Source organism: Narcine bancroftii, chromosome 2 (assembly GCF_036971445.1).
Source record: "Narcine bancroftii isolate sNarBan1 chromosome 2, sNarBan1.hap1, whole genome shotgun sequence".
NCBI lineage: Eukaryota > Metazoa > Chordata > Chondrichthyes > Torpediniformes > Narcinidae > Narcine > Narcine bancroftii.
Genome location: NC_091470.1, coordinates 332,921,748 through 332,947,370, shown reverse-complemented (window position 1 = coordinate 332,947,370; position 25,623 = coordinate 332,921,748). Strand labels below are relative to the sequence as shown.

General features: G+C 40.9%; 1 protein-coding gene across 3 annotated transcripts in view; it reads right to left on the bottom strand.

Moving 5' to 3' along the window:
* The window catches only part of LOC138755687 (uncharacterized), a 65,213-nt gene that overhangs the window by 14,918 nt on the left and 24,672 nt on the right, over window positions 1-25,623 (bottom strand). The window contains exons 2-3 of one of the 3 annotated variants that reach the window (XM_069922112.1): window positions 4,998-13,802; window positions 2,451-2,735 (exon numbers count right to left, since the gene is read on the bottom strand). In XM_069922112.1, coding sequence (XP_069778213.1) covers window positions 2,451-2,735; window positions 4,998-13,802 — 9,090 coding nt within the window. The other 2 variants (XM_069922113.1, XM_069922114.1) reach the window with 2 other exon arrangements.

Genomic DNA, 25,623 nt, shown 5'->3' with positions numbered 1-25,623 from the left:
AATTATTGACTGGCTAGCCATATGTCTGTGGTTGGGAAGATATTGGAGTCGATTGACAAGGATGAGGTTATGGAGTACTTGGAGGCACATGACAAGGTAGGCCAAAGGCAGCACGGTTTCCTGAAAGAGAAAATCTTGCTTGACAAACCTATTGAAATTCTTTGAAGAAGTGACAAGCAGGTTAAATAAAGGAGATGTCAATTTGGATTTTTCAGGAGGTCTTTGACAAGGTGCCACGCAGGAGGCTACTTAACAAGATAAGAACCCATGGTATAACAGGAAACATACTAGAATGGATAGAGCATTAACTGTTTGGCAGGAAGCAGAGAATTCAGAATATAGGGATCAGATTGTGGTTGGCTAGTGATATTCCACAAGGGTCGGTGTTAGGGATGCCTCTTTTATGTTCTATATTAATGCCTTGGATTATGGAAGGAATGGGTTTGTGGCCAAGTTTTCAGATGATATGAAGGTAGCTGGAAGAGCAGGTAGTGTAGAGGAAACAGAAAGCCTGCAGAAAGACTGAGGCAGATGAGGAGAATAGGCAGAGAAGTGGCAAATTAAATACAATGTCAGAAAGTGTACGGTCGTGTACATGGGTAGAAGAAAATAAATGGGCAGATATTTTCTAAATGGGAAGAAAAGTGAAATACCCAGATGTAAAAGGTCCCTGGAGTCCTTGTGCAAGAGAGCTTAAAGGTAAACTTGCATGTTAAGTCAGTGGTGAAGAAGGCAAATGCAATGCTGGCATTCATTTCAAGAGGAGTAGAATACATAAGCAGGGATGCGATGATTAAGCTTTATGAAATGCTGGTGAGACCTCACTTGGGAGTATTGTGAGCAGTTTTGGTCTCATTTAAGAAAGCATGTTCTTGATGGTGGAATGGATTCAATGGAGGTTCACTATGATTATTCCTAGTAATGAAAGAGTTATCCTATGAGGAGCGTTTGGCAGCTCTTTTCCTGTACTCATTCAAGAGGACACAAATTCAGGATTGAAGGGCATCTGCTTAGAACAGAGATGTGGAGGAATTTCTTTAGCCAGAGGGTGGTAAATCTATGGAATATCTTGCCAGAGGTGGTTTTGGAGGCCAGATCATTGGGTGTATTTACAGCAGAGATTGGTAGTTTCTTGATTAGCCAGGGCATCAGAGCTTACGGAGAGAAGGCTGAGCTGCAGTGCTGGGGAAAATGGATCAGCACATGATTAAATGGTAGGGCAGACTTGATGGGCTGAATAGACTATTTCTGCTTCTATGTCTTATGGTTTTATATGGCTCACATGTAGGCAGAGAGACATTGTTTAATTTGACACTATCTTTGGCCCAGAAATCATGGGCCAATGTGCTCTACTGTTCCCTATTCCACATGATAATTAGATCCATATGAAGGATATCCTGTATCTGCTAGAATAGAAATCAGAAATGTCAATGCTTGGTCTTAGGCCTGGTACTCAGAGATAAAATGTTGATGAAGATGCATAAGGGAGATCTAAGGGGGAGGGGGGGGGACTGCATAAATGCAGCCCTCATAAGCAAACTGAATTTGTTTTTGTGAATGCTGGGGGGAAAATGTTTTAAAAAGGCCAGTTCAACAACTCCCTTCCACTCTGTAAGTCCAAAAAAAATCACTGCCGTTTGATATGACACATGTCAAACCGCTTACATATAAATCACTCTCCCAGTGGTAATGGGAACTAAGTCAGATCAAAGCCATCTCTACAGTGAGATGTGCTCCAATAAGAAAGATTGGGACACTGTCCTCCAAACCTCAGAAGTTAACTCCCTCATCTCCATTGTTGGGACATTGCCTTTAACTTGTGAATTCAAGATTTATTCTCATTCCCTCCCATTCCAAGAAACAATGATACAATGGGAGCTTGTTGGATAGAGGGCATTTATGTATCAATTCTATTGTTGTTAAGGCAAAGTCACCTCGAGCATGATGGTTATGGAAACAGGCTCTCTGTTACTGAGTCCCCATCAACTTTTAAACACCCAATGAAACAAGAAATAGGAGCAGGAGTCGACCATCCAGCCTGTCAAACCTGCTTCGCCATTTAATAAGATCATGGCTAATCTGATGATAGGCTCATCACCATCTACCTGCCTTTTCTCCATATCCATTAATTCTCATACTTTGCAAAAATCTAACCAACCTTCTCTTAAATATTTATAAAATTACTATTTTATTAATACTATATTCCCATCTGATTCTACAATTCACTGGCAGCAATTTAGAGTGGCCAATTAACTCACTAACCTGCACATGTTAGGATGTGGGAGGAAACCAGCATACCGGGAGTACCACACTTAGATAAACTGCACAAACTCCATCCAGACAGCACCAGAGGATAGGACTGAACCTGAGTCACAGGAGCTGCGCTACCACCAAATAAGGAACTGTGTAAAGATTGCAGACATCCTTCTCTAAATCACTTTTTCTTTTACCTCTGTTGATAGAAGCAGTTTCAAAAGTCCTTTGCTTCAATGGGATCTGTGAAACCATGGAATCTGATTTAACAGAGTCCTCCCGAGTAGGGCTTCTTTGCCTAACATCTTCAAGTGGGACTGGGAATGGTAGCTCATTCTCGCTGGAGGAAGTCGAATCTGATGGGCTGAAAGAATGGCCAGTCTGATGGATGGGTTCAGTGTCCAAGGACCTAGCTTCTGCTTGGGTGGAGTTCAGGTGATCAACTCCAGGGCATTCCTCCAATTTCTCAGGGATCTGTGGAACTGCATAGGCGAATCATATTAAGCCATTGCTGGATGCATATTGACATCATGTGTTAAACTTATTTACTTTTGACTAATCAAGATCGTAATGCAGGACACAACCAAGAGTGAAAGTAACAGTAAGTAACATAAGTCAACAATCTTTGACACTAACTTCTGGCTTTGAAAAATAGGCAAATTTAGCATTTATACTCAAGTCTGTGGACAACTTAGTATTTCTACATCCTGGCAATCTTGTGTTAGGACATCCCAAATTGTTTTACAGCCATTGAACCAAAATCTCTGTTGTAACATCAGGACACTCAGTGGAAATTGGCATGAAACAAATTTACACAAACATTAAATAAGTAAAACAGAACAACATCTTTCAGGGTTTGGTTGAGATTAACTATTAATTAGGACATTGGAAAATGTTTGCTGCTTTGCTTCAGTGAATCCTTTATGTCCAAGGGGAAGAGCAGATGGAAGCTCAGTTCAATGTCTCATCCCAAAAAAGACATCTCCAAGCCTACAAGAACACCTCAGTACCTCATTGAAGTGTTAGCCTAGATTATGTGTTTGAACACATTGAGGCAACCAAAAGCATTGGACCAAGGCAAACATCTCCATTCATAAGAAGCATACACTGCCTTTTGATACTTCAGTGAGACATCTGTTCCCATGATTAATGTTTCGGAAGTGTTTTCCATCACTGGATATAAAGTATAAAACATTCAAAGATCTGACACCTAAGTGTGGTGTGGTAATGCCATGGAGTTTTGCTTTGATCCCTTGCATTGACCAAGCTCACTGATCTTAGCTGGAACAGCCACAAATGTCAATAAAAATAGCATTGTCCAGGGGGAAAGAGATGAGGAGGTAGCCAATATTTTGACATCCTCTTAATTATTTAATCTCTACTGCAACAAAATTCATGAACAGTGAAACCAGAAGTGGTCTTGGTACACACCTAACAGGGTGGCAATGCTGGTTAACATTCACCAAACAATTAAAAGTAACTACTTGATTAAAATAGCAGACAACCAAATATGGAGGAGAGATTAAACAAAAACATTAGAGAGCAAATTTTGGGACAATTCCACAGATGAATGGATGGGAGTGGTTATTTGTCAATGCTAATTGTTCAATATGAGCACTTATTTATTATAGGTGATAATATCTTATCTTTACAAACAGGTTAACAAATTTGAATAGCAGACAGAGCAATTTTATTCAATCAAGTTAAATATTTAAAGCTATCTTTTAAATATACCCTTTTTAAAAAATACTGGGAATTTCCTAAGGGAAAAAAATCCAAAACATCTGAGGCACTCATTCCAGATTCCTGCCAGAGTTTTGAGATAAAACATCTGAAACAATTCTTGCGTCCATTGGACAAAATGCTCCACTGCCGCGAGCAGTCAATGTACTGAATCAAGTTGAGCATTCAGTGGCATTTTTCCATGCAAACCTGAAATACTGAAATTTCTTCCCAAATACCTGGTGAAGGAAGGGTAAATTAAAATTTTGAAAAAAAAAATTGATTTTTTTTTGGTGACATAAGGGTTCAAGGATTACGGATCAAAGGTGGATAACTAGAGTTAAGATACAGATCAACCATGATCTAACTGAATGGCAAAAGAAGCTCAGGGGATGAATGGCTCCTTCTGTTCCAATTATTGACAAATTCAGAAAGTTATTTTAATAGCAGTAAGGTTATACCTATGAAGGAGCATAAAGAAACACATCACAAATAGGATTCCAAAGTAAACATACATTTTATACAAGAAATAGAACTGCTGAAACATCATGGAGGAGTCTAAAAGATATAAAGCATCGCATCACATTGATCAGACACAAAGTAGCTGAAATGAAAATTAATCATTCTCATGTGTTCTAAATAAACACTGCTCTTTTTGCCTGGAGGAACATGAGCCAAAAATACTAAAGGTTCTTCAAACAGTGCTATGGAAAATTGAATGCCCACTTAACTTATGTAACCAGGATCTGTTATCTTTTTAATGGACAACAACTCCAGTAATGATGTTTCTGGTCCAAAGTGCCAACTTGATTGTGACCTGTATTCCTGCAGAAGCAGTGGACCACAGTCTTAAGAATATAAAGGAAAGAGTTGCCCAAATCAAACTGGCACGTCAACATAAATGAGAGAACCATCAAATGAAGGAAAGGGATTGTTTTCAGGTTGCCAACAAGTAATTTGTAACCAATTAAATTCAAATAAAGTAAGTTCTTTCTCAGGATGTAAATGCAACAAAACGTTACCTGCTTGTTTCTCTTCCAAATCCATTGCTTCAGACTTGAACTCTTTATGGCTTCCATCTTCCCCTGGTGGTCTTTCAGATGGAGCAGCATGTTTTGAAAGGTTTTCTTTGTCCTGTTGTCCTAATGCCAATTTATGTGATGGGGAGGACGTAACAGCAGAAAAGCAGCCATTAGCAAGTTCAGGGGAGGTCGCAGGGGAAGTTGTATCTATGTAGGCATGGTCTGCAATGGAATGGATGGGAGCAGAAGGAATACCAAATTCTGTCATTGAAAATGCAGAAGGAATGTTACTCAGTGAGGCGTGGGGACATGTGAGAGGTTTTTCTGGAGTTTTGCAAGATGCATTAAATTCTGGCCCCTCTACCAATGAATCACCAATGATGGAGAAATGTTTGGAATGATGCAAAGTATCCAGTTTTTTATCCTGAGAGCTTTCTTCAATCACCTTAAGTGATACATGGTGGTAAGTATCATCCTTTTCTTCTCCATCGCTACCTACTGAGCAAAAAGGATTTTGATCTTGCTGTGAAGTCTCCAATGAGGGACTATTGTCTTTTTTGTCACAATGCAATTGTTCACTATTTTGTGTGAAAGTCAGAGCATCAGATTCAGCCTGACTTCTGTCTGAACTGGAATGTGAGTCTATTTTTAAATCAGCATCACCTTGGGCGCAGCTCATTCCTTCAGGCTCATGGTACTGACATGAATCTGACATTCCAATTGGTGTATCCTTGTCATTTTTATTTTCTTGTAACTCTGTGGGCACCTTCATTGATAACTCTTCCTCACGTTTTAAAGCAGCTTTATCTGTCTTATAGTCCTGAACGATATGTTCTGATTCTTGACAGACAGAAGAGACGGATGAAGGCATACAAACTGGCTCTGATTGAAGGATCGTGTGCTCACAGATCTCAACATCTTCTGACCTCAAACTATCTGATGTCACATTATTGGATTCATCAGTGTAAAGGTCAAGTTCAGTTTCAGGTGTAAATTCTGGTAATTTAGGGGATAGTGCTGTCTCATTAGCTTCCATTTCTGTCTTTTGTTCTATAGCTAAAATGTGGCCTTTCATGTCACCTGCGTTTTCTGATTGGTCCTCTGAAGAATCTCGAGTTGCTGAAATCACAGTTTTTTGACTGATATCAGTGTGATCCTCAGAAGTTACTTGATCATTTAACTCTGCAACATCATTGATCAGACTTTGAGAACACTTCAGACATTCTTCAGTTGATCCTGCAGCAGATTCTGACAGGGGTGAGCGAGAAGGATCGAATTCTTCTGCAGAAACTGAAACATCCAACTTGCAAGAAGGTCTTAATTCGCTCTCACAAACCTCCTGTTGACGATCATCCTCTGTTGGAGTTCGGTTTGGGGGTTCTTCTTGATTACTGATATTCTTTTGTTCAAAGTATAAATCCTCCAGTTCGCCAACATTTTGCCCTTTCGACATCTCCGAGAGTTTTGTGTCACAGGATTCAAAGAGATTTAGTCGATCAGCGTTACTGATTTGTGTGGCTTTTGCAATCTCTTGGTCCTCATGTTCTGATGCTAAATTGGTTACAGCCAATTGATAAGCAACATCTTTTAACTGGCTATCGATTAGACTGAATTTTTGATCATCATTTGTTGTCGCCTCTGCTACCTTTAAGGTACTATCACCATGTTCTTGTGGATGGCTGAAATAACTTATTTCAATAGCACTATCTTGCAAATTCTTATCCAAGTTCTCTTCTAGACTTGTGTTGTTTCCTGTTGCTGTTTCAAAGTCATTTAGTTTCCCATCATTTGAGGCTTTTGAATCATCATTATCGGTTGATTCGCTACATCTTACTGAGGAGTCTACCAACTCAAATTCTTCAGATGTGTTGGTAGGAATCTCTACTTCATTATGTGGTACAATTTGTGACATGTTAATTATTCCCAGATCTCCATTTAATGCTATGTCTGTGAATTTCTCATCCGTATCACTATTATCTTTATTTGAAGTTACATCCATAGTGTCCAAATTGTAAGTAGTAGTATCCAAAAGAAGACTGGAGACTTCTGTTTGATCTTTATCATTCTCTGGTCCTGTGTCCATGGCTTTATCATCTGGTAACATTTCAGAGACCTTAATTTGATCTTCATTGGTTACCTCACTAGAATCATTTTGCAATCGGCTACTAACCTTTTCTATGTGAGAACTAGAGTCTCCTGAAATCTCAGATGTTTCGGTGGATATATTTAGTAAGGTATCTGAGTATCTGGCAATATCGCTGATCTCGGAACCATCCAGCATATTGTTTTGGCATAATACTGAACTATTAGAATTCGATGTACAAGCACTATCTTCTGCTGGAATGCAACAGGATTTTACTTGTTCACCTTCCACTATTGGCAGAGTCTCCTTTTCTTCAAGCTGTATCGTATCATCTCCTATTTGGGCTTCACCAACTTTCTCTGGAGTTTCTTCTTCAACTGCAAGAATGTTCTTACCTTCAAGCAAATCAACATCCTCAACTGGCAATATGTTGAGTTTCACTGGTTCATCAACATCTTTCTGCTCATGAACTTCCAGCAAAATGTCTTCGACAGAGTTACCACCAATTCTTGCGCAAGGATCCTTTGTCTTGTCAATGATGCTTCTTGAGTAAATGGTTACGACTTGCTCATTGCTATCCCCAGTTGTCATGTTGGTGACATCTGACTCACATTCAAAGTCATCTGGTAAAGTTTCAGTGAATTCTACTCCATTTCCATCATCACCAAATATTCGTTCAGTGATTCCTAACCGGTCAGTGTCATCTTTTGGATTGCTGCTGGAGAGCTCCAATTGACCAACAGAATCCCCCAGCAGCTTGTCTAATGTTGGATCTGTACATTTGGTAATGACACCAGAAATGCCTGAATTGCCTGCATCAACACCTTCTGAAGTATCTTCTCTCATTCCATCAATGGGCTTTAGTTGAAAAGAACTATCTTCTGATGCAACATCAGATATGTCCAAATGTCCAGCTGTACAAACAGCTGCCACATCTTCAGGTGGGAAGTGAGAAATCTCAACTTGACATATATCAACTTTTATTCCATCTCCAATTTCTAATTTAATAGAATCATCTGTTGAATGGGTACTGTTTTTTTCCAACTGTCCTTCAACATACCCAAACTCTGTTCTCTGGACCTCTGCCTTAAGAGTATAATCTTTTGATAATGTAATTGAAGGTTCCACTTCCCTACCATCATCTCTGAATGTTGCCTCAGTAGTCTGTGACTCCACAGAAAATGATTCTGATTCACCGCTCGGAAGCTCTGTGTGATCATGTATATCTTCTGTTACCTGGTTTAAAATGGTACAAGCAGCATTCTCTAGTGACGAGACTGTAATATCTACTTGTTCAGTAATATCCGACAAGTTATCTAAGAGCTCGGTTTGATCTTTCCTCTCTTCCTGTATTGTAACCAAATCTTCTACCTTATCAACATCATTGTCTTGCAGAATATCAGGGGGTTCTGCTTGGCTACCATTATCTTCAAGAAATACAGTGGGAAGTTCAACCTGACCATCACACTCTTCTGAGTTGGTTATTGGGTGAGTGCCCATTTCTAAACTAGAACTTAAGACCTTTGATTGGTTGACAGCAGTTGTAGTTAATAAGTCTGGAAACCTTTCAGAATCAAGGCATTCTTGTGATAAGGAGACAGAACACTGGAATTGGTCACTTCTTGATATAGAGTTTGAACTCAACTCAAGATCTGACAAATTAGATTGATCAACGTCCACTTTACCTCCAGTATCAAAATGTTCATGACTGGCAATGATAGAAACTTTGTTTTCTGATCCATCTTCAACCTGTTGACCTTCAAATTCTTGATCTGGTTTATCCAGCAATGGTTCTGAGTAACTAGATTCCATTTTGGTGGATAGCAATTGAAATAACTTTAATGAGGCCATATCCTGTTGAGCACTCAGTTCTGGTGAATGACTGGGACCACCAATGGGGTTACGAATCTCAAAGGCATCTGTAGATTTGATATCTTTAGTGGATGGTATGGGTTCAGGAAGTTCTGGTTCACTGGTTATGTCATAATCTTCAGTTTCTGACGAAGGTAAACTTTTTAATGTTGTAGTTATTGGTTTGCTTGTGAAATCTTGATGCTCCTCATATTCCGACTCCCCATTCACTGAAATGTCCCCAGGAACGATATTCATTATTTCTGTTGGTGCAATGTTGAAGGTCTCATTAGGTTGTTCCTCTAAATTATTTTCTTCAGGGTTTCTTGTTGTTGCTCCAACTGTTTTACCAGTGGTTGTTAAATCAGAAAGATTATTGAGTCCATTTGTTGGTTCATTCTGGCATGTATCAGGTGAGGAATGAGGTACTTCCTCAATCAGTCCACTAGCAATCACGCTCTCGGTGGTGGATCCAAGATGAGGCAATGGCATGTCTCTGAAACCCAATGCAATGACATTTTCAGATCCCATTACAGGTCTACTTTCAGGTAATATTTCCAGGTACTCTTTAGCATTATAAGAGACATCATGTTCCTCCACAATACTTTCCTCTGAGGAAGCTAATGTAGGACATGGTGACTTTGGCCTGAGATCATCTCCATGGATACCTATGATTTGTGATTCACCAGGAGGGGAGGACTCAGGAATGTTTAAAATGGTTGAATCTGATGGGAAAGGACTGACAAGAGAAGGTTTTTCAGTTTCATCAAAACAAGTAGACTGATTGTCAATTTTCTTACAGATAGACATTAAATCCTCGCTGATAACATTGATATTTGTGGCTTTCCCAATGGAATATTGACTACCTTCACATGGTTTTTGTATGGTGGGCACAGAATTGTTGTTTTCAGAATTGGATTCACTTGAGCTGATATTTGGCATATCGCCATCATTAGCCAGGTCTACAGGCACATTCAGGGACATCTCAGAATTGGGCCCTTTGTTCTCATCATCCCCAGACAATGTCCTGACTGCATGAGGGTGGTAATCGTCGAGTTTATTCATACCTTCAGGTAAATCAGAAGCTAATTCACTGTCAAGTTCATCTTTATTCAAGTCCTTATCCAAATGAGAAGTGAGACTTGTTGAATTTGACTCTGTGGATGAACCCTTCTTTATATCCTGAGGCATGGTTGGTATCTCACTACAGCTGTCTGATTGAGCCTGTCCAAAGGTGGGGAGCGGGTCGATCTCTGGTGATTGCCTCTCACTTGATGCCGGATCATGAGTCATTTCGCCAAAGGCTGAAGAGCCAAATGACAGATCTTCACTGTCCGAATCATGCGAAGGCATCTCATTCTCATCAACCTTCACTGCCGTCTCTGATAGATTCTCTAGGCTGGTCTTTGTAGACTCAGCCAATCGGATTTCCTGAGACATATCTGACACACTGGGCAAAGGTGATGAGAGTGAATCTATAAGTAAGCTATGTGTCTGTAATGGAGAAGCCTTAACACACATCGGAGCTTGATCCTTGGTCACTTCAGCAACAGTTAATGATTGGGATTCATCCTTGTTATCAGTGACTATCTCCTCAGGTTCCTTCCTGCAAGAACCTGGTTCTTCTTCATCTTTGCCAAAAGAATAGGAATTCCCAGGCTGCAGAGCTGATGCCATATCCCACAAACTCATACTTGAAGTGCAGTAAGGTCCACACGCTTCAGAGTCTGATGACGAGGTGCCCGAAGACATCTCCATCTCACTGTCGCTTCCTGAATCAGTGGATTCATCTCTTGGTCTTTCAGTGGGTGCTTCATTTGCTCCTGAGATTAGATCATAGTGCTCCACAGTAACTCTTTCATCCTCACCTTCAAGAGATGCAGAAGCTGATGATTCTGATGTGGTGTCTTGAAATGCAAAGGATTCATCAACTCCTGCAGTGATAGAATTCTCAGAAAGTGAATAAAGGAATGAAACTGAACTATCTTCATCTTCATCTCCAACATCACAGTTAACATCAACAGCATGGTCACCTTCATTAACGTCACCATCATTAGCTTCGCCACAGGGAATAATATCATCATCCTGAACATTTACCTGCTCGGTTGGGGTCACTGTGGACAATGAAGTAATTTCAATAGACTCTACCTCAAAAATAATACTGCCTCGAAATGATAGTGAAGACAAGGGCACCATTCTCTCATTATCAAGTGCTGAACCAACAGCTTCGAATGGAGGTTGGAGCATTACCTCAGATTTAAACGCACAACTGCTTTCTACATCTGCCATTTCAGGTGGATAAACAATTTGAATGGATGGTTGGCCCCCAGAAATGCAAAGTGCTGAAGGTATGAATCTTTCAGATTCATCTTCTGCCTCAAGAAAATGATCATATACAGAACTGACAGAAGTTTTGGAAACTTCCTTGACTGATTCATTTACTGGTGAATCAATTGGGCCATAGCTAGAAGTTTCAAATTTTGTATCAGGTTCATTCTCTGATTTTATTCTCCTTTCTTCATTAAATGAGTCATTGCAATCTTCAGCAAGTTCCTCAGCGGAAGCAAGAGGAGCATCATTAGTACAATCGTTGTCATGTCTCCTGTAAACATTGTGTTCCTTCTCTCCCTTAGTGGTGAGCAAGTAAGTACGTGCAGAGTAAATTGTGCTATCGCTCATGTCACTTGACCCATAATTTACACCCATTTCTTCCACTGATGTTCTTTCCAACTCTGTGGAAAAGTCTTTTGATTCCTGACAAGAAAGATTGTCAGATAATCCAACTGCTTTTGTGCTTTCTTCCCTAAGTTGTGTTTGAACAGAATTAGTCTCGGTCTGCCAAGAAACTTTGGGGACATTGGTATTTAATTTAGGTCCACCCATTCCTTTTGGATTGTCTTCATTAACAGGTCCTGTCACACTACTTTCACAGCTGGATTCACCATCATTGAACTTCACCTTGTATTTTAACTCTGGTTTGTCTTCTTCCTGAGGAATGGATATTGGATGGAGGGCAAGTGCATCTTCCGGTTTTCCATCGAAAGTGATTGTCCTAATCTTTTCTTTGATTGTAACATTCTGTGTAATTGTTGGTGAACCTCCTGATTCGGTATCAATATTTCTGTTTGTCGCATCTGATTGTTGATACAAATTATTTGCCTCAATTAATCCAGGATCTTTGCTGGAAATGACCTGATATTTAAGCGTTATATTTTCTTGTCTATCATCAACAACAGTATCTTCTTCATCTTCATCTTCAACATCTTCACCCTCATGTTCAAAACTATCAACATCTCCATCATTATCTTCACTCGTTTCAAGATGTTCATTATTGAATGCTAAAGGAACAAGATCATCTTGCGTTTCAGTAAGGCACCTTTCAGTTGACTCCTCTGTGGATGTCCAAATTTCCTCATCAACGATGTTATAAGAAGCATTAACAATAGGCAGCAGTTCATCTGACTGCTCTTCACTGAGCTCCTCTGCAAAAGCAGACAATGATTCGACATAGCAAGCAGATACTTCCATTGTTTCAACTTCTGTCAGTAGATTTGGGGAGCAAGACAAGGATGTGTTGGGGGTCCCTGACGACGTCCAGCTACCTCCTTCTGCGGTTCTATAGGATCCTGAGGGAGATGTTGGTGGAGAACAGACACCCTCACTGCCTTCGCTCTCCAGGGCTTCAACAGGCTCCTCGTGTAAGCCAGTTTTCAGATATGAAAAGTATTTCTGAGAACCATTTGCCAACTTAACTGGAGTGGATGGCGCAGTAAAGAAAAGATCTGGATCTGTGGCACATATTTGGTCCACAGCACTGGAATACACTAGCAACTCTTTGGTGGATTTTAAATCACACAAAGGCATATCAGTGTGTCCAATGGTTGTTATATGATCCTGAGTTTGTGAAAATTCAGTCTTTACATTTTCAGCCCTTGATTGCACAGACAGTACGTGCAGAGGATCCATAACCACTGGTTGGTCATTTGAAATATCCTGAAGTTCTGGTGTGGGTGAATTCTCAGTACTGTCACTGGGAGCGAAGTTGACAAGTGTATCCTTGGCAAGATTTGGAGCATCATTGCCTGTTTTCACTACACTTTGGTCCAGTTCTGCACTCTCTGTGTCTTTCTCAGTGAAAGGCAACTGAATTGATGTGTCTGTTTGTGTGTTAGGCAGATTCTGATCTTCCTCCACCTCCAACTTGGACAACTCCACCTCCCTGTCTACTTTGGTATCTATCAGTTGTGTGTGTCCGTCTGGTGCTTCCCTGGATATTGTGTCTGTTTGTGAGTTACTGCTCACTTCTGACACACCCAACAAAGGCGAGCCTGCACTGGCCTCCAGGCTGGCTTGTGTTGTGGCTACAAGAGAGTCAGCAGAGGTCAACGGGTCATCCAGTAAGTGTCTGTTTCCCTCTGTGCCTTCCATTTTGGGTATCCCTGAGCCAATGTCTGCAATGAAGCATTGTGTGCCATCGGCAGTACTTAGTCCAAAGCTGTCCACCTTTTCTCGAGCCACATCCACTTTGTGCTTACTTTCTTGGCCTTCATTTTCTGAAGGGGCCCCCTGGATGGAAGATGTGGTTGCAGACGCCTCAGGATATGAGATGTCAGTGTCTGTATCACAGCTCGCTCCTTCAGGCTGAGGTCGGGCCCCTTCATCAGCTGGGCATTGAACAGGCAGATGTTGAGCAGCACCATCCAATGCAGGGCTGGCAATCAGGAGCTCACTTTGTTCTATTCCTGTGGACCACTTTGAACCATCAGCTATCAGATACGATGAGTCTGTTGTTGGGGAGTCTTGGGGTGAACTTGCATTTTTAGGGGTAATGATGCCTTGAGAGGAGCCACAGGAAACATCAGGAGAAATGTCTGCAGATTTAACAAAAGGAAACACAAAGTGAAGGCATATGGATCACATACCAGACAGAGCAGACAGGAGAACTTGCCACACAGCTCTAGAGGCACAAGTTCAATTGTATCCTCAGGTCTTGACTGGGTAGACTTTGCAGGTTCTCCCAGCAACCACACGGTATCCCCAGAACCCCAATTCTCACCAGCATGCTACAGATGTGTCAGTAAGTTAATTGACAGTATAAATTACCTCTAGTGAATACAAGAGTCAGGCAAATCTGGGGTAGTTGATGGGCATTTGAAATATCCTGAAGTGAGAGAATGGATTATACAAGAAATAAGATGATGAATGGAACCAATGGAAGTGATCTGGGACTAAGCATTGACTCGATGGACCTAATGACCTCTTTCTGTATCATGAGAAAACATGAAAATGGGCAAAAAAATTCATTAGATTTCTGTCCATTTAATTTTATCTTGCATTACCTGAATTATCTCCTCTACACTTTCCTCATAGCCCTGATAATTCTTTCACTTTCAACGCATATTCAAATGCTCTCTAAAAGTCCTTTGGATTTTCTTCCACCACCTGAAGAGCTTGTGTATTTTTAACCCTTATTTTGGGCACATCTCCCATAATTTGCAGAGAGCAAAAAACAAGTCATAATGAGACACATTTTTTTTAAAAAAAGGAAAGAGGATGAATTATTTCCTATTCTTTCATTTGACTTTCGACAATCTGTCAAAGTGAAGCCAAACAGGAGTCAACGCTGATAAAGCTCCTATAGCAATAGATAATTATCAGACCAATTCACTGTAAAGAGTGGCTTAGCAATAGTTTTAATAGCCATTGTAAATTACCCTAATTGTGGTGGTCAGTGACTGAATCTGGGTAGAATTTATGAGAATACATTGGGATTATTGTAAATGAGCTGATGTCACTGAGCTGAAGGCATGTTTATCAAAATCAAGATGTTGGAAATCTGAAGTCAAAATAGAATTGCTGTAAATTCTCACCATGTTAAGCAGCACCCTGTCAAGAGAGAAGCAGAGTTAACACATCTTCTGGGGTCTACCAGAGAGTGCAGGTGCTGAAACCTGAAGCAAACAGCAAACTGCTGGAGGAACTCAGCGGGTCAGGTAGCATCTGTGGAGAGAGAGGGATAGTCGATGTTTCAAGGCCAAGAGATCATGCATCGGGACTGGAGAGCAGACCACACCAGATCTGGTAAAAACACAATCCTGGAGAAACTCTGCAGGTCAAACTGTGTACTTTATATTGCAAAAGTAAAGATACATAACTAATGTTTCGGGCTTGGAAAAATGTCTGCCGACATTTAGTTAATTGTCAGTTAAGAATGGAAAACAGAAAGTAGGAAACTGCAGGTGAATTAGCTTAATGTCTGACACAGGGAAAACGTTAGCAATGATTATTAAAGATTTTAAATCAGGGTGCTTAGAGAAATGAAGCATGCTTTGACAAAAGGAAATCATATTTGGCCAATTTATTGGGAGTTTTTGAAGCAGGAACATGCTGTGGAATCAATGGATGGGCTATATTTTGATTTCTGAAAGGTTTTTGATCAGGTGGCTCCTTCAAAAAGGTTATTACAGAAAATAAAAGCTCATTGTTTAGGAATTAATGCATTGGAATGGATAGAAGATTGGCTGACTAACAAGAGGTTAGGAAGTAGACATAATGCAGTCTTAATCTGGCCTCAGCTTTTTACAATGTATATAAATGTCTTGGATGAAAGCACTAAAGGCTGGCTTGCTAAATTTCCTGATAACACAAAGACAGGCGAAAAGCAAGTTGTGATGAGCAGACAATTCGACTTGGGGGGGGGGGGGGTATATAGATATGTATGTGAATGGCCAAAGTTATTTTGGTAGCAAGTATAAAAGTGCACATAATCTAAATGGTGAGTAGATGCAGAGTGGATAATTTTTAGCAAAGTAGCTGATTGTGTGTCATGGGGATCTGGCACAAAGGAGAGGTTGAGGCCTGGGGGGGGATCTGGCAAAAAGGAGAGGTTGAGGCCTGGGGGGGGGGGGGGGATCTGGCACAAAAGAGAGGTTGAGGCCTGGGGGGAGATCAGCTATGATTGTGCTAAAAGATGGGCCAGGATTGAGGGGCCTGATGATCTACTGGTTTGTGGTCTTGTTTGTGGGGATTCTGAATGTCTTCGTGCATGATTCACAATAGGTATTGAAAGTAAATTCATGGGATCATATCATCATATGGGCACAGACACTGGCCCTTTGAGCCCATCCTGTTTGTCCTCATTACTTGCACATTCCTCTCTATATTTATTATCCAAATAAATGTTCAAATGCACCTTAAAAGTTATTAATATTTGCCTCTATTATTTATTTGGACAGCTCATTCCAGATAACCACCTCCCTTACTGTCTGAACAACTTAGCCATCCTTCATATTTCTCCCATCTCACTTCAGCCTCATATCCTTTAATTCTAGACTACACTGCCCTTGGGAAAAAAAAGACTGACTATCTGTCCTAACTATGCCCCTCTTCATTTTATAAACCTCACTAAGTTCATCTCTCAATCTTCAGTATTCCAAAGTCTATAAATCCAGCCTTATAATCCTTATAACTACAGTCTCCCGTTCAAGGCAACATCCTGGTGAATTTCTTCTGCACTTCCATTGTTCTTACCGCACCTTCCTGTTGTGTGGCAACCAGAGCTGTACTCAGTATTCAAAGTGCAATCTAACTAAAGCAATATCTTGTCCCAAAGCTTATACATAATGTCATAGTCTATGAAAGCAAGCATACTAAATGTCTCCTATCCCCCATGACACATTGCATTTTCAGGGAGCTGTGGTTTTGCATCCTAAGATCTCTCTGTCCATCATAGCACAAGGGAAAAAATTAGATTGTTTAATTTTACTTTAATTTAGACATACGGCATGGTAACAGACCCTTCCAGCCCACGAGCCTGTGCAGCCCAAATAACCCAATTAACCTACAACCCTGAATGTTTTGAAGGGTGGGAGGAATCCAGCGCACCTGGAAGAAACTCACGCAGACACGAGGAGAACATATAAAGTCCTTACAGACAGCGCCGGATTCAAACCCAGGTTGCTGGCCCTGTAACAGCATTGTGCTAACTGCTACACTAACCATGCTGCCCTGATGTGGAGAAGGTTAACATAGGACTACACAACATCATGAGCTAAAGGGCCTTTACTGTGCTTTACTGTTCTATGTTCAATACTCCTAAAGTCTCTGCTATTTATTCTATATTTCCTATCATGTGTTGACATCCTTTCCTAGATTAAATTCAACCTGCCACCATTCCACCCAACTTTCCAGCTGATCTATGTCCTATTGTATCTTCAGAGAACCTTCTTTTGCTATCTGTGGCTTCACCAATTTTTATGTTTTCTGCAAACTTTCTAAACAGACTATCCACATTCTTGACCAAGTCAATGACAAATGAAAGAGGTCCCAGCAACAATCCTTGTGATATGCCACATGCTACAGATCTCCAATCAGTGAAACATCCATCTACCACTATCCTCTGCTTCTTTGCTCACCAAGCTAATTTTTGATCCAAATTATCAACACCCCACTGCCACATCCCACCCCCCCCTGCCCCCACACCTTAACATTCAGGACCAGCCTACAAAGTGGGATTTTGTCAAAAGCCTTACTTAAAGTCATATAAACTACATCTACCATTCTGACTTTACCAATTTTTGTAGTTACCCAAGTTAGTTTCCTTAGTTATCTAATGTTCTTAGTTACTTAATTTCCTCAGTGGCCTTTCATAGTTATTATGTCAGCTAAAAGGTTATAATTTATCATTTATCATGTTGGGAATTGTATAAAAACATGGGGCAGTTGTATTACCTCTAATATTTTGTAGGGCATTGATGTTATTGCTGTCCATTTATGTTAATACATTGGAGCACATCAAAGAATGTTTACTAGATTGATATCAGGGCTGATTGTCTTACGAGGAAAAAGTGGACAATCTATGCTTGTCTCTGCTGGAGTTTAGAAAAATAAGAGGGTTCTTGTTTGAACAATATAACATACTGCGGTGTCTTGGCAGAGTGGATGTGGAGAGGATATTTCATCTTCTGGAGAATCTGAAACGAAAGCTCATTGTTTAAAAAGAGTTACCCATTCAAGACAGAAGTGAGCAGAAACATTTTTTTTCTTTTAGTGGGTTGTGAGCTCTAATCCTCGAAGAGAAGTGGAAGCAGAGTCTTTGAATGTTTTTTAAAAGGTAGAAGTAGATTGGTAACCAATAAGCAAGGGGATGCAATATTACTTGAGTTAGGCACAGATGTGGAGTGGATGTCGCAGTCAAATTGGCCATAATTGAATTATAGGACAGGAGGATTCCAGCAGTTGAATGGCCAACTCCTGCTCCTATTTTGTGCTCTTGTTCGTGAAATAAAAAGGGTCTGTGATAGAATGCACTGACGGAGAGATTGCGAGAAAAAGGAGCAATGGCGTAACACAAAGGAAAGGATGTTTTTGGGTTGGTCAAGAAATGAGACAGGGTAAGAGGAGCAGTAAATATGAGGAGCAGGTCCTTTACCTTGAATTGCTAAATTTAATGTTGAGATAGAAAGTCTGCATTACATTGGTTGAAAGCTGACCCTTGAGCTAATGATAAGTTCAATTGGAACTGTGTCAGAGGTCAAAGCGAGTGAGATCAGATTGTGAATGAGGCAAATAATTAAACTATCAGATCACCGGAAACTGAGGGACACCCTCACAGACTGAATGGAGATGACTTGCAAAATGATTACTAATCTTCATTTAATATTCCATTTAATTAATGTGTATTTAATTAAGATGGAATGTTCAGAGCTTGGGCTGTGAGAATGTAGGGGATAAAGGGACAGGTGTTGCACCTCCTGCAGCTACACAAGGAAATGCTGTGGGTTGCAGATGATTGGGGAATGATCAAGAGTGGCACTGAGAGAATGGTCTATCTGGAGAGGTAAATATGGAGGGGGGGGAAGGGAGGAGAAGTCCTTCAACTTATCTAATTTGTCAATTATTTCCACTGATGATGTGTCCAATTTTTTTTTCAAGTCTCTCCACAAAAGTTTGTATTTTATCCTTGATCTTATTCTTTATTTTTATCTCACTGCAAATTCAAATATGTATCCAACTTCAAACAAAATCTATTCAGCCTTTCAAGCTCCTTCCACCATTCAAGGAGCTCACGATTACTTTAACTCGACCACCTACATTCCACTTCTCATTAGACCTTATTAAAAAAAATATAATTTTTAAAAATTTTGACGTACAGCACAGTAACAGGCCATTTCAGCCCAAAAGTTCATGCTACTCAATTTACACCCAATTAACTTACAACCCCCGGTACATTTCAAAAGGTGGGTGGAAACTGGAGCCCCCAGGGAAAACCTATACTAGACTAAGGGAGAAAATATAAATTCATTACAGACAGTGTTGTGAAGGTGTTGAGCTAACCGCTACACCAACCATGGAAATCTGTCAATCTCATTTGCCGTGATAGCGAAGAAGTGTTCCCCTGAACAATACATTTTTAATTTTACTCCTTCACCTTGCCTCAGACACTCCCATCAGATAGTACTCCCAGCCAAGCTTGTCAAATCTTTCATTGCAAGTTGCACATTCGAGAGTATTATCATCCGAATGTACAAGTACAACCCGACAAAACAGCGTTCTCAGGACCTTGGTGCAAAAACATGTGAACGCACCCAGATATAACAAACATACGGACAAATAATACATATGTAGCACATATATACAGCTATAAAAATAAATAAATATTGTTTAATAAATTGTAGTCTTGGAGAGTTAGTATGAGTAGATCATTCAGTCATTCAGCTGTCTCACTGCCCGTGGGAAGAAGCTGGTTCTCGGCCTGGTGGTTCAGGCTCTAATACTCCTGCATCTTTTTCTGGATGGGAGAAGCTGAAAAATGCTGTGTGTGGGGTGGTAGGGGTCCTCAATTATTTTGTGTGTCCTGTTCAATCAATGATACAGATAAATCACTTTGATGGTGAGGAGGGAGCTCCAGTCCTCTTATGGATCTGTGGACTGACTATACCACACTGTGATGCAGCCGGCCAAGATGCTCTCAGTAGAGTTCCTGCGTAAAGTCAGCAGGATGGTGGCCTTGCCTGCCTCACTCTTCTTTGGAAGTGCTTTTGCACTTTCCTGACAAGTGAGGAGATGTTGTGTCCAGGATAGGTCATCTGCTTTAAATTTAAATTTTAAAATGTAGAGATACAGCATGGAAACAGGCTATTTCAGCCCATGAGCCCATGCTGCTCAATTTACACCTAATTGACCTACAACCCACGAATGGTGGAAAGAAGCCAGAGCCCCTGGGGAAATCCCACGCAGACACTAGGAGCAGGTACAAACTTCTTACATACAGCATGGGATTCAAACCCTAGTCCCAATCACTGATGTTGTAACATCACTGCGCTAATTGCTATGCTATCTGTGCCACCCAAGTATTAAGTGGACTCTGAGGAACTTGGTGCTCTCCAATCTCTCTACCACAGAGTCGTTGTTGTGTGGTGGAAGGTGGTCATTTCCTGGTCCTCCTGAAGCCCATGATTATCACCATTGTCTTGTCCACATTGAGACTCAAGATTGTTCTTCTAATACCATATCATGAGATTTTCACCTCTTCTCTGTAGTGCAACTTATTGTTGATGATGAGGCCGACGACTATTGTGTCATCTGCAAACCTGATGACTCTGTTGGAGCTGGATCTGGTGTTGCTGTCGTGGATCATTAGCGTGAGCAGGAGCGGACTGAACACATAACCCTGAGATGCTCCAGTGCTCAGAGTGATGGAGCTCGACATTCTGCTGCTGACCTGGACAGACTGTGGTCTTTCCGTTAGGAAGTCCAGAATCTTGTTACAAAGTCCCAGCAAGGACTACTTCTCCAGCAGCCTCTGGGGAATTAAACACCCAGCTGAAGTAGATGAACAGCAGCCTGGTATATAAGGTGTCATTCTCCAGGTGGGTCAGGACAAAGTGCAGAGACAAGGTTATATCATTGACAATGGAACAGTTCAGTCTATAGGTGAATTTAAATGGGGCCAGCATCTCAGGGAAGTGCACTTTGATATGTTCCATCACTGGAAGCTCAAAGTATTTCATAATGGTGGAAGTCAGTGCTACTGTGCAGTAGTTATTGAGACCTGTTACTGTCAACCTTTTTGGTATTGGGATGATGGTGCCTGCCTTGAAACCCATGGGGACAATGGTTCACTTTAAACATGATAATTAGGTGACTAAAAGAGGTGAATCTTAAAATTTTTAAGTTAGACATATAGTACAGTAACAGGTCATTTTGGCCCACAAGTATGTACGGGGGGTGTAGGTTAATTGGCGGCACAGACTCATGGGCCAAAATGGCTGCATATCTAAATTAAAAATTAAAACGTTGGGAGCCCCTGTTCTATACTCTTCTACATAAATGTTACAAGCTTAATGTATGAAAAATGTAACACTTAGCCCTCCTCCCCCCAGATTCCACTGTCACTCTGCCATCTTATCGTTGCTGTGATGAAAAGTCAGAAGTAAACACAGCATCAATGGAATAACAAAATGAACTCAATGTATATAGTACATTGACCACCGCCAGTGGGCTGATATCGCCTCAAACTGTGCATCTTGGCGCCTCACAGTTTGGCGGGCAGCAACCTCCTTTGAAGAAGAACGCAGAGCCCACCTCACTGACAAAAGGCAAAGGAGGAAAAACCCAACACCCAACCCCAACCCACCAATTTTCCCCTGCAACCGCTCCAATCGTGTCTGCCTGTCCCGCATCGGACTTGTCAGCCACAAACGAGCCTGCAGCTGACGTGGACTTTTTACCCCCTCCATAAATCTTCGTCCGCGAAGCCAAGCCAAAGAAAGATATAGTATGTAGAGATGGTGTCTGGGATGGGATTACAAGGTTAGAACTAGCAATGTTAAAGATGATTTTAAAACAGGCTTTCGAATGATAAAGAGTTTTGAATTTTGATAAACCATGTGAGAAAGTATTTCATGAAAAGCAATCAAAAGGCATAGAATTGAGATAAGTGAAGAAAAGAAGCAGGAAAATAAATGCTTTTGAATGCTCTTCATTTTAAAAAAAATTCAAATTACCAAGCATAATATGAATATATTGACTATAATTATCCAGTGTGTTCATTATTATATTCCCGTTTCAGTAACATAATTTATAATCCACAAAATTAACCCAGATTATTTAAAATCTGCCATTTGACCCAAATTAATCCATCTCTGGCACTCTAATGTCTTTTTCAGTGGTAAGGAAATTTTTCAACTAACGAGCTGCTCATTTTCTTGATATCTTGTAGTTACTTATGAGGGAACATCAATTTAAAATTCTTAATTAGAGAGAAATGGGAAATGAGAAAAATGCTTTGATCTGCCAGACCTTGGGATATCTTCCCAAAGAATCTCCTATTTTCTATTTTGTGAATGGTAGAAAGGAACTGTGGCATCAGGAGGTGAGTTTTTCGCTCAAGGATACCCAACTCCTGCCCTGCTCTTGCTCCATTCCTGAGTCAAGAAAAAGTGAGCACTCCGAAACTATGGATCAAAGTTATCTGTTCCTTCCAAATTACTGATGTACTTTATCATAAAGTATTACTTTCTGAAAGACCTCTATCCAGCAGAGAAATGGACCATAAGAACGGCAGAGAGGATCACTGGAGTCTCCCTTCCCTCCATTGACATGATCTATCGGGATCGATGTCTGAAGAGGGCATGCAAAATCATTGAGGACCCTTCCGCCTGGCGGGAAAGAGATCCAAGAGGATCAGAGCCAGCATCAGCAGGTTAAGGAACAGCTTCTTCCCATGGGCAGTGAGAACGTTAAAGGGCCAGAGGAACTGCTCACACTAACCGTCCGAGACTCTCATATTCATTGAAAAATATGTATTTATTTATTTGTATATATGAATACTTGCCCTGAATATGTATTGTTTGTCTGTATATGTGTTATGACTGGTTGTGTGTCTGCATCTTCTGCACTGAGGACCAAAGAATGCTGTTTCAATTTTAAATTTAGACATACAGCACGGTCGAAATTGGAGCCCCAAGGGAAAAGCCACACAGACACGGGGAGAACGTACGAACTTCTTACTGACAGCATGGGATTCGAACCCCTGTCCCAATCGCTGGCACCGTAAAGATGTTGCGCTAACTGCTGCGCCAACTTTTCTGCCCTGTTGGATTGTGCTTGTGCAATCAGATGACAATAAACTTGCCTAATTTTGATTTGATAAAATTAATACCACTCTCTCAAATCACCTTGCAAGGAAATGTGCTCCGCAGATTAACAACTTAGCCACTGAAATAGTTTGCAGATTAATTTTGATTTTATCTCATTTCGGGCACTGATTATGCTCTCGGCTATGACCTACTCATGAATATGAAAGAAGTTGTCAGGGTTTACCACAGATGTAACTCTATTGCAGGTATCCTTGGCTCACTATACATGTAGGGATATCAATCCACTCTTGCTTCCTTCTCTCTCAGTCGTTTATGATTGACACACACATTTCATCCTCCCCTTCCTGCAGCAAGGACAGATGGCTGGTTAATCACAGAGGATGAGTGGAATGCTATCTATTTACATTCTGAGATAATGCAGCCATGTCAATTCTGTTCAGCAGTCTGGGTTCAGAAGGAGCTGCTGCAGCGTGTTGACAGCAGCTTGCCAAGGATAAAAGCTCCAGATGGCACCATTGTCACAGACAGACCGCAAGGTATAAACAGATGGCATTGCCTCTGCAGCTAGTCCTTCCTATTGTCTGGGTACTGACTTAAGCAATTTATTGGGTGCAAAGAACCATTTAGAAAATGGCATATGTCTTCAACTATTGAATAAATTAATAAATAATAGGTACAAGGACTGCCTAAAGAAATCTCTTGGTGCCTGCCACATTGACCACCGCCAGTGGGCTGATATCGCCTCAAACCGTGCATCTTGGCGCCTCACAGTTTGGCGGGCAGCAACCTCCTTTGAAGAAGACCGCAGAGCCTACCTCACTGACAAAAGGCAAAGGAGGAAAAACCCAACACCCAACCCCAACCCACCAATTTTCCCCTGCAACCGCTGCAATCGTGTCTGCCTGTCCCGCATCGGACTTGTCAGCCACAAACAAGCCTGCAGCTGACGTGGACTTTTTACCCCCTCCATAAATCTTCGTCCGCGAAGCCAAGCCAAAGAAAGAATAATTTGTTGGAAAAATGAAAACAAACAGCAAGCTTCAGAAGACAGTCCCTTTTGCATCACGATATCAAAGGATTTTGGTTCGGAATGAACTGCACTGACAAGATTATCTAGGAGCAAACTTCTGCTGGGAACTTCGAAGAAAATTGCAGAATACTCAGCAAGTCATACTTACTTCTGAAGTATGCCTGGCATTTTTTGTTTATATTACCGGCATGGTTTATCTTTCTTCCCCCCCCACCCGCCCAAACCCCCCTCCCCCACCTTCCATTGCTAAGTGCCCAGCCACTCCTCATAGCAGCACGTTGTACATTCTAATGCTCTTTAAACAAAGAATACCCTGCTATGTTCTACACTTGATATGCTGATGCTTATCTTATATTCATGCCTTCATGTTCTGGTATCATCCATAAGTGGAAACATTTTCTCCATATGCATTTCCAACGCTATAGTAAATGGGCCTGAACTCAAAATCTCCAAGCTGCCAATCAGATGATGTACCACATTCCTGATATTCACATTAGAATTTAATTGCACACCTTCTATAAAGTTAAAGTGCCTCATGCTTGTGAAGATTGTTCAAGGCTTGAAACTCTCCAGAATCATTTCTACAGAGTCCAACCTTGCACTAAGAAATTGACTGTGAATTTCAGGAAGGGGAAATCAGGAGAACACAAAACAGCAGTGGAGAGGTTAAGGAACTTCAAATCTCTGGGTGTCAACATCTCTCTCCTGGGACCATCATGTCAATGCAATTGTGAAGAAGGAATGACAGTAGCTATATTTCATTAGGAGTTTGAGGAGATTAGGTATGTCTCCAAAGTCACTTGCCAATTTCTACAGGTGTAGCATGGAGAACATTCAGACTGCTTGCATCACCTGGTATGGAGGTGCCAATCCATAGGGCAGGAAAATGTACAGAGGGTTGTAAACTCAGCCAGCGCCATCATGGGCATTAGTCTTCCCTCCATTAATAATATCTTTAAGAGGTAGTGCCTCAAGAAGGCAGCCTCTATTATCAAGGACGCTCACCACCCTGGCCATGTCCTTTTCTCACTGCTACCATCAGGAGAGAGGTCCAGGAGCCTAAAGACACACACCCAACATTACAAAAACAGCTTCTTCACCTCCTCCATCAGATTTCTAAATGGGCAGTGAACCTAAAGACACTACCTCACTTTTTTCTTTTTTTTGCAACAATTATTATTTTTATTATATATTGTGTTTATTTTTTAAATCTTGTATTTACCGAACTGTAATTTATAGCAATTTTGCACCTGTAATGCACAAAACTGCTGCCACAAAACAGTAACTTTTGTGACACATATTCTTGACAATAAACCTAATTCTGATTTGCAATACCGTAATCGGAGCTAAAGCCTGATTATGATCCAATGTTAAAATGTCCCATGCAGATTTCCTGCATTAGGCTTTATATATACAGTGCAGACATTAAGGGGCAAATGGTCTCCTTCTCTATCAAACATTCTGCGATTTTATATGTTTTCTCAGGAATAAGTGGTAGATGATTTATTCCCTTGTCCAAACTCCCCATGGCTAAATGTTCAGTAAAATGTTTTAAATGTT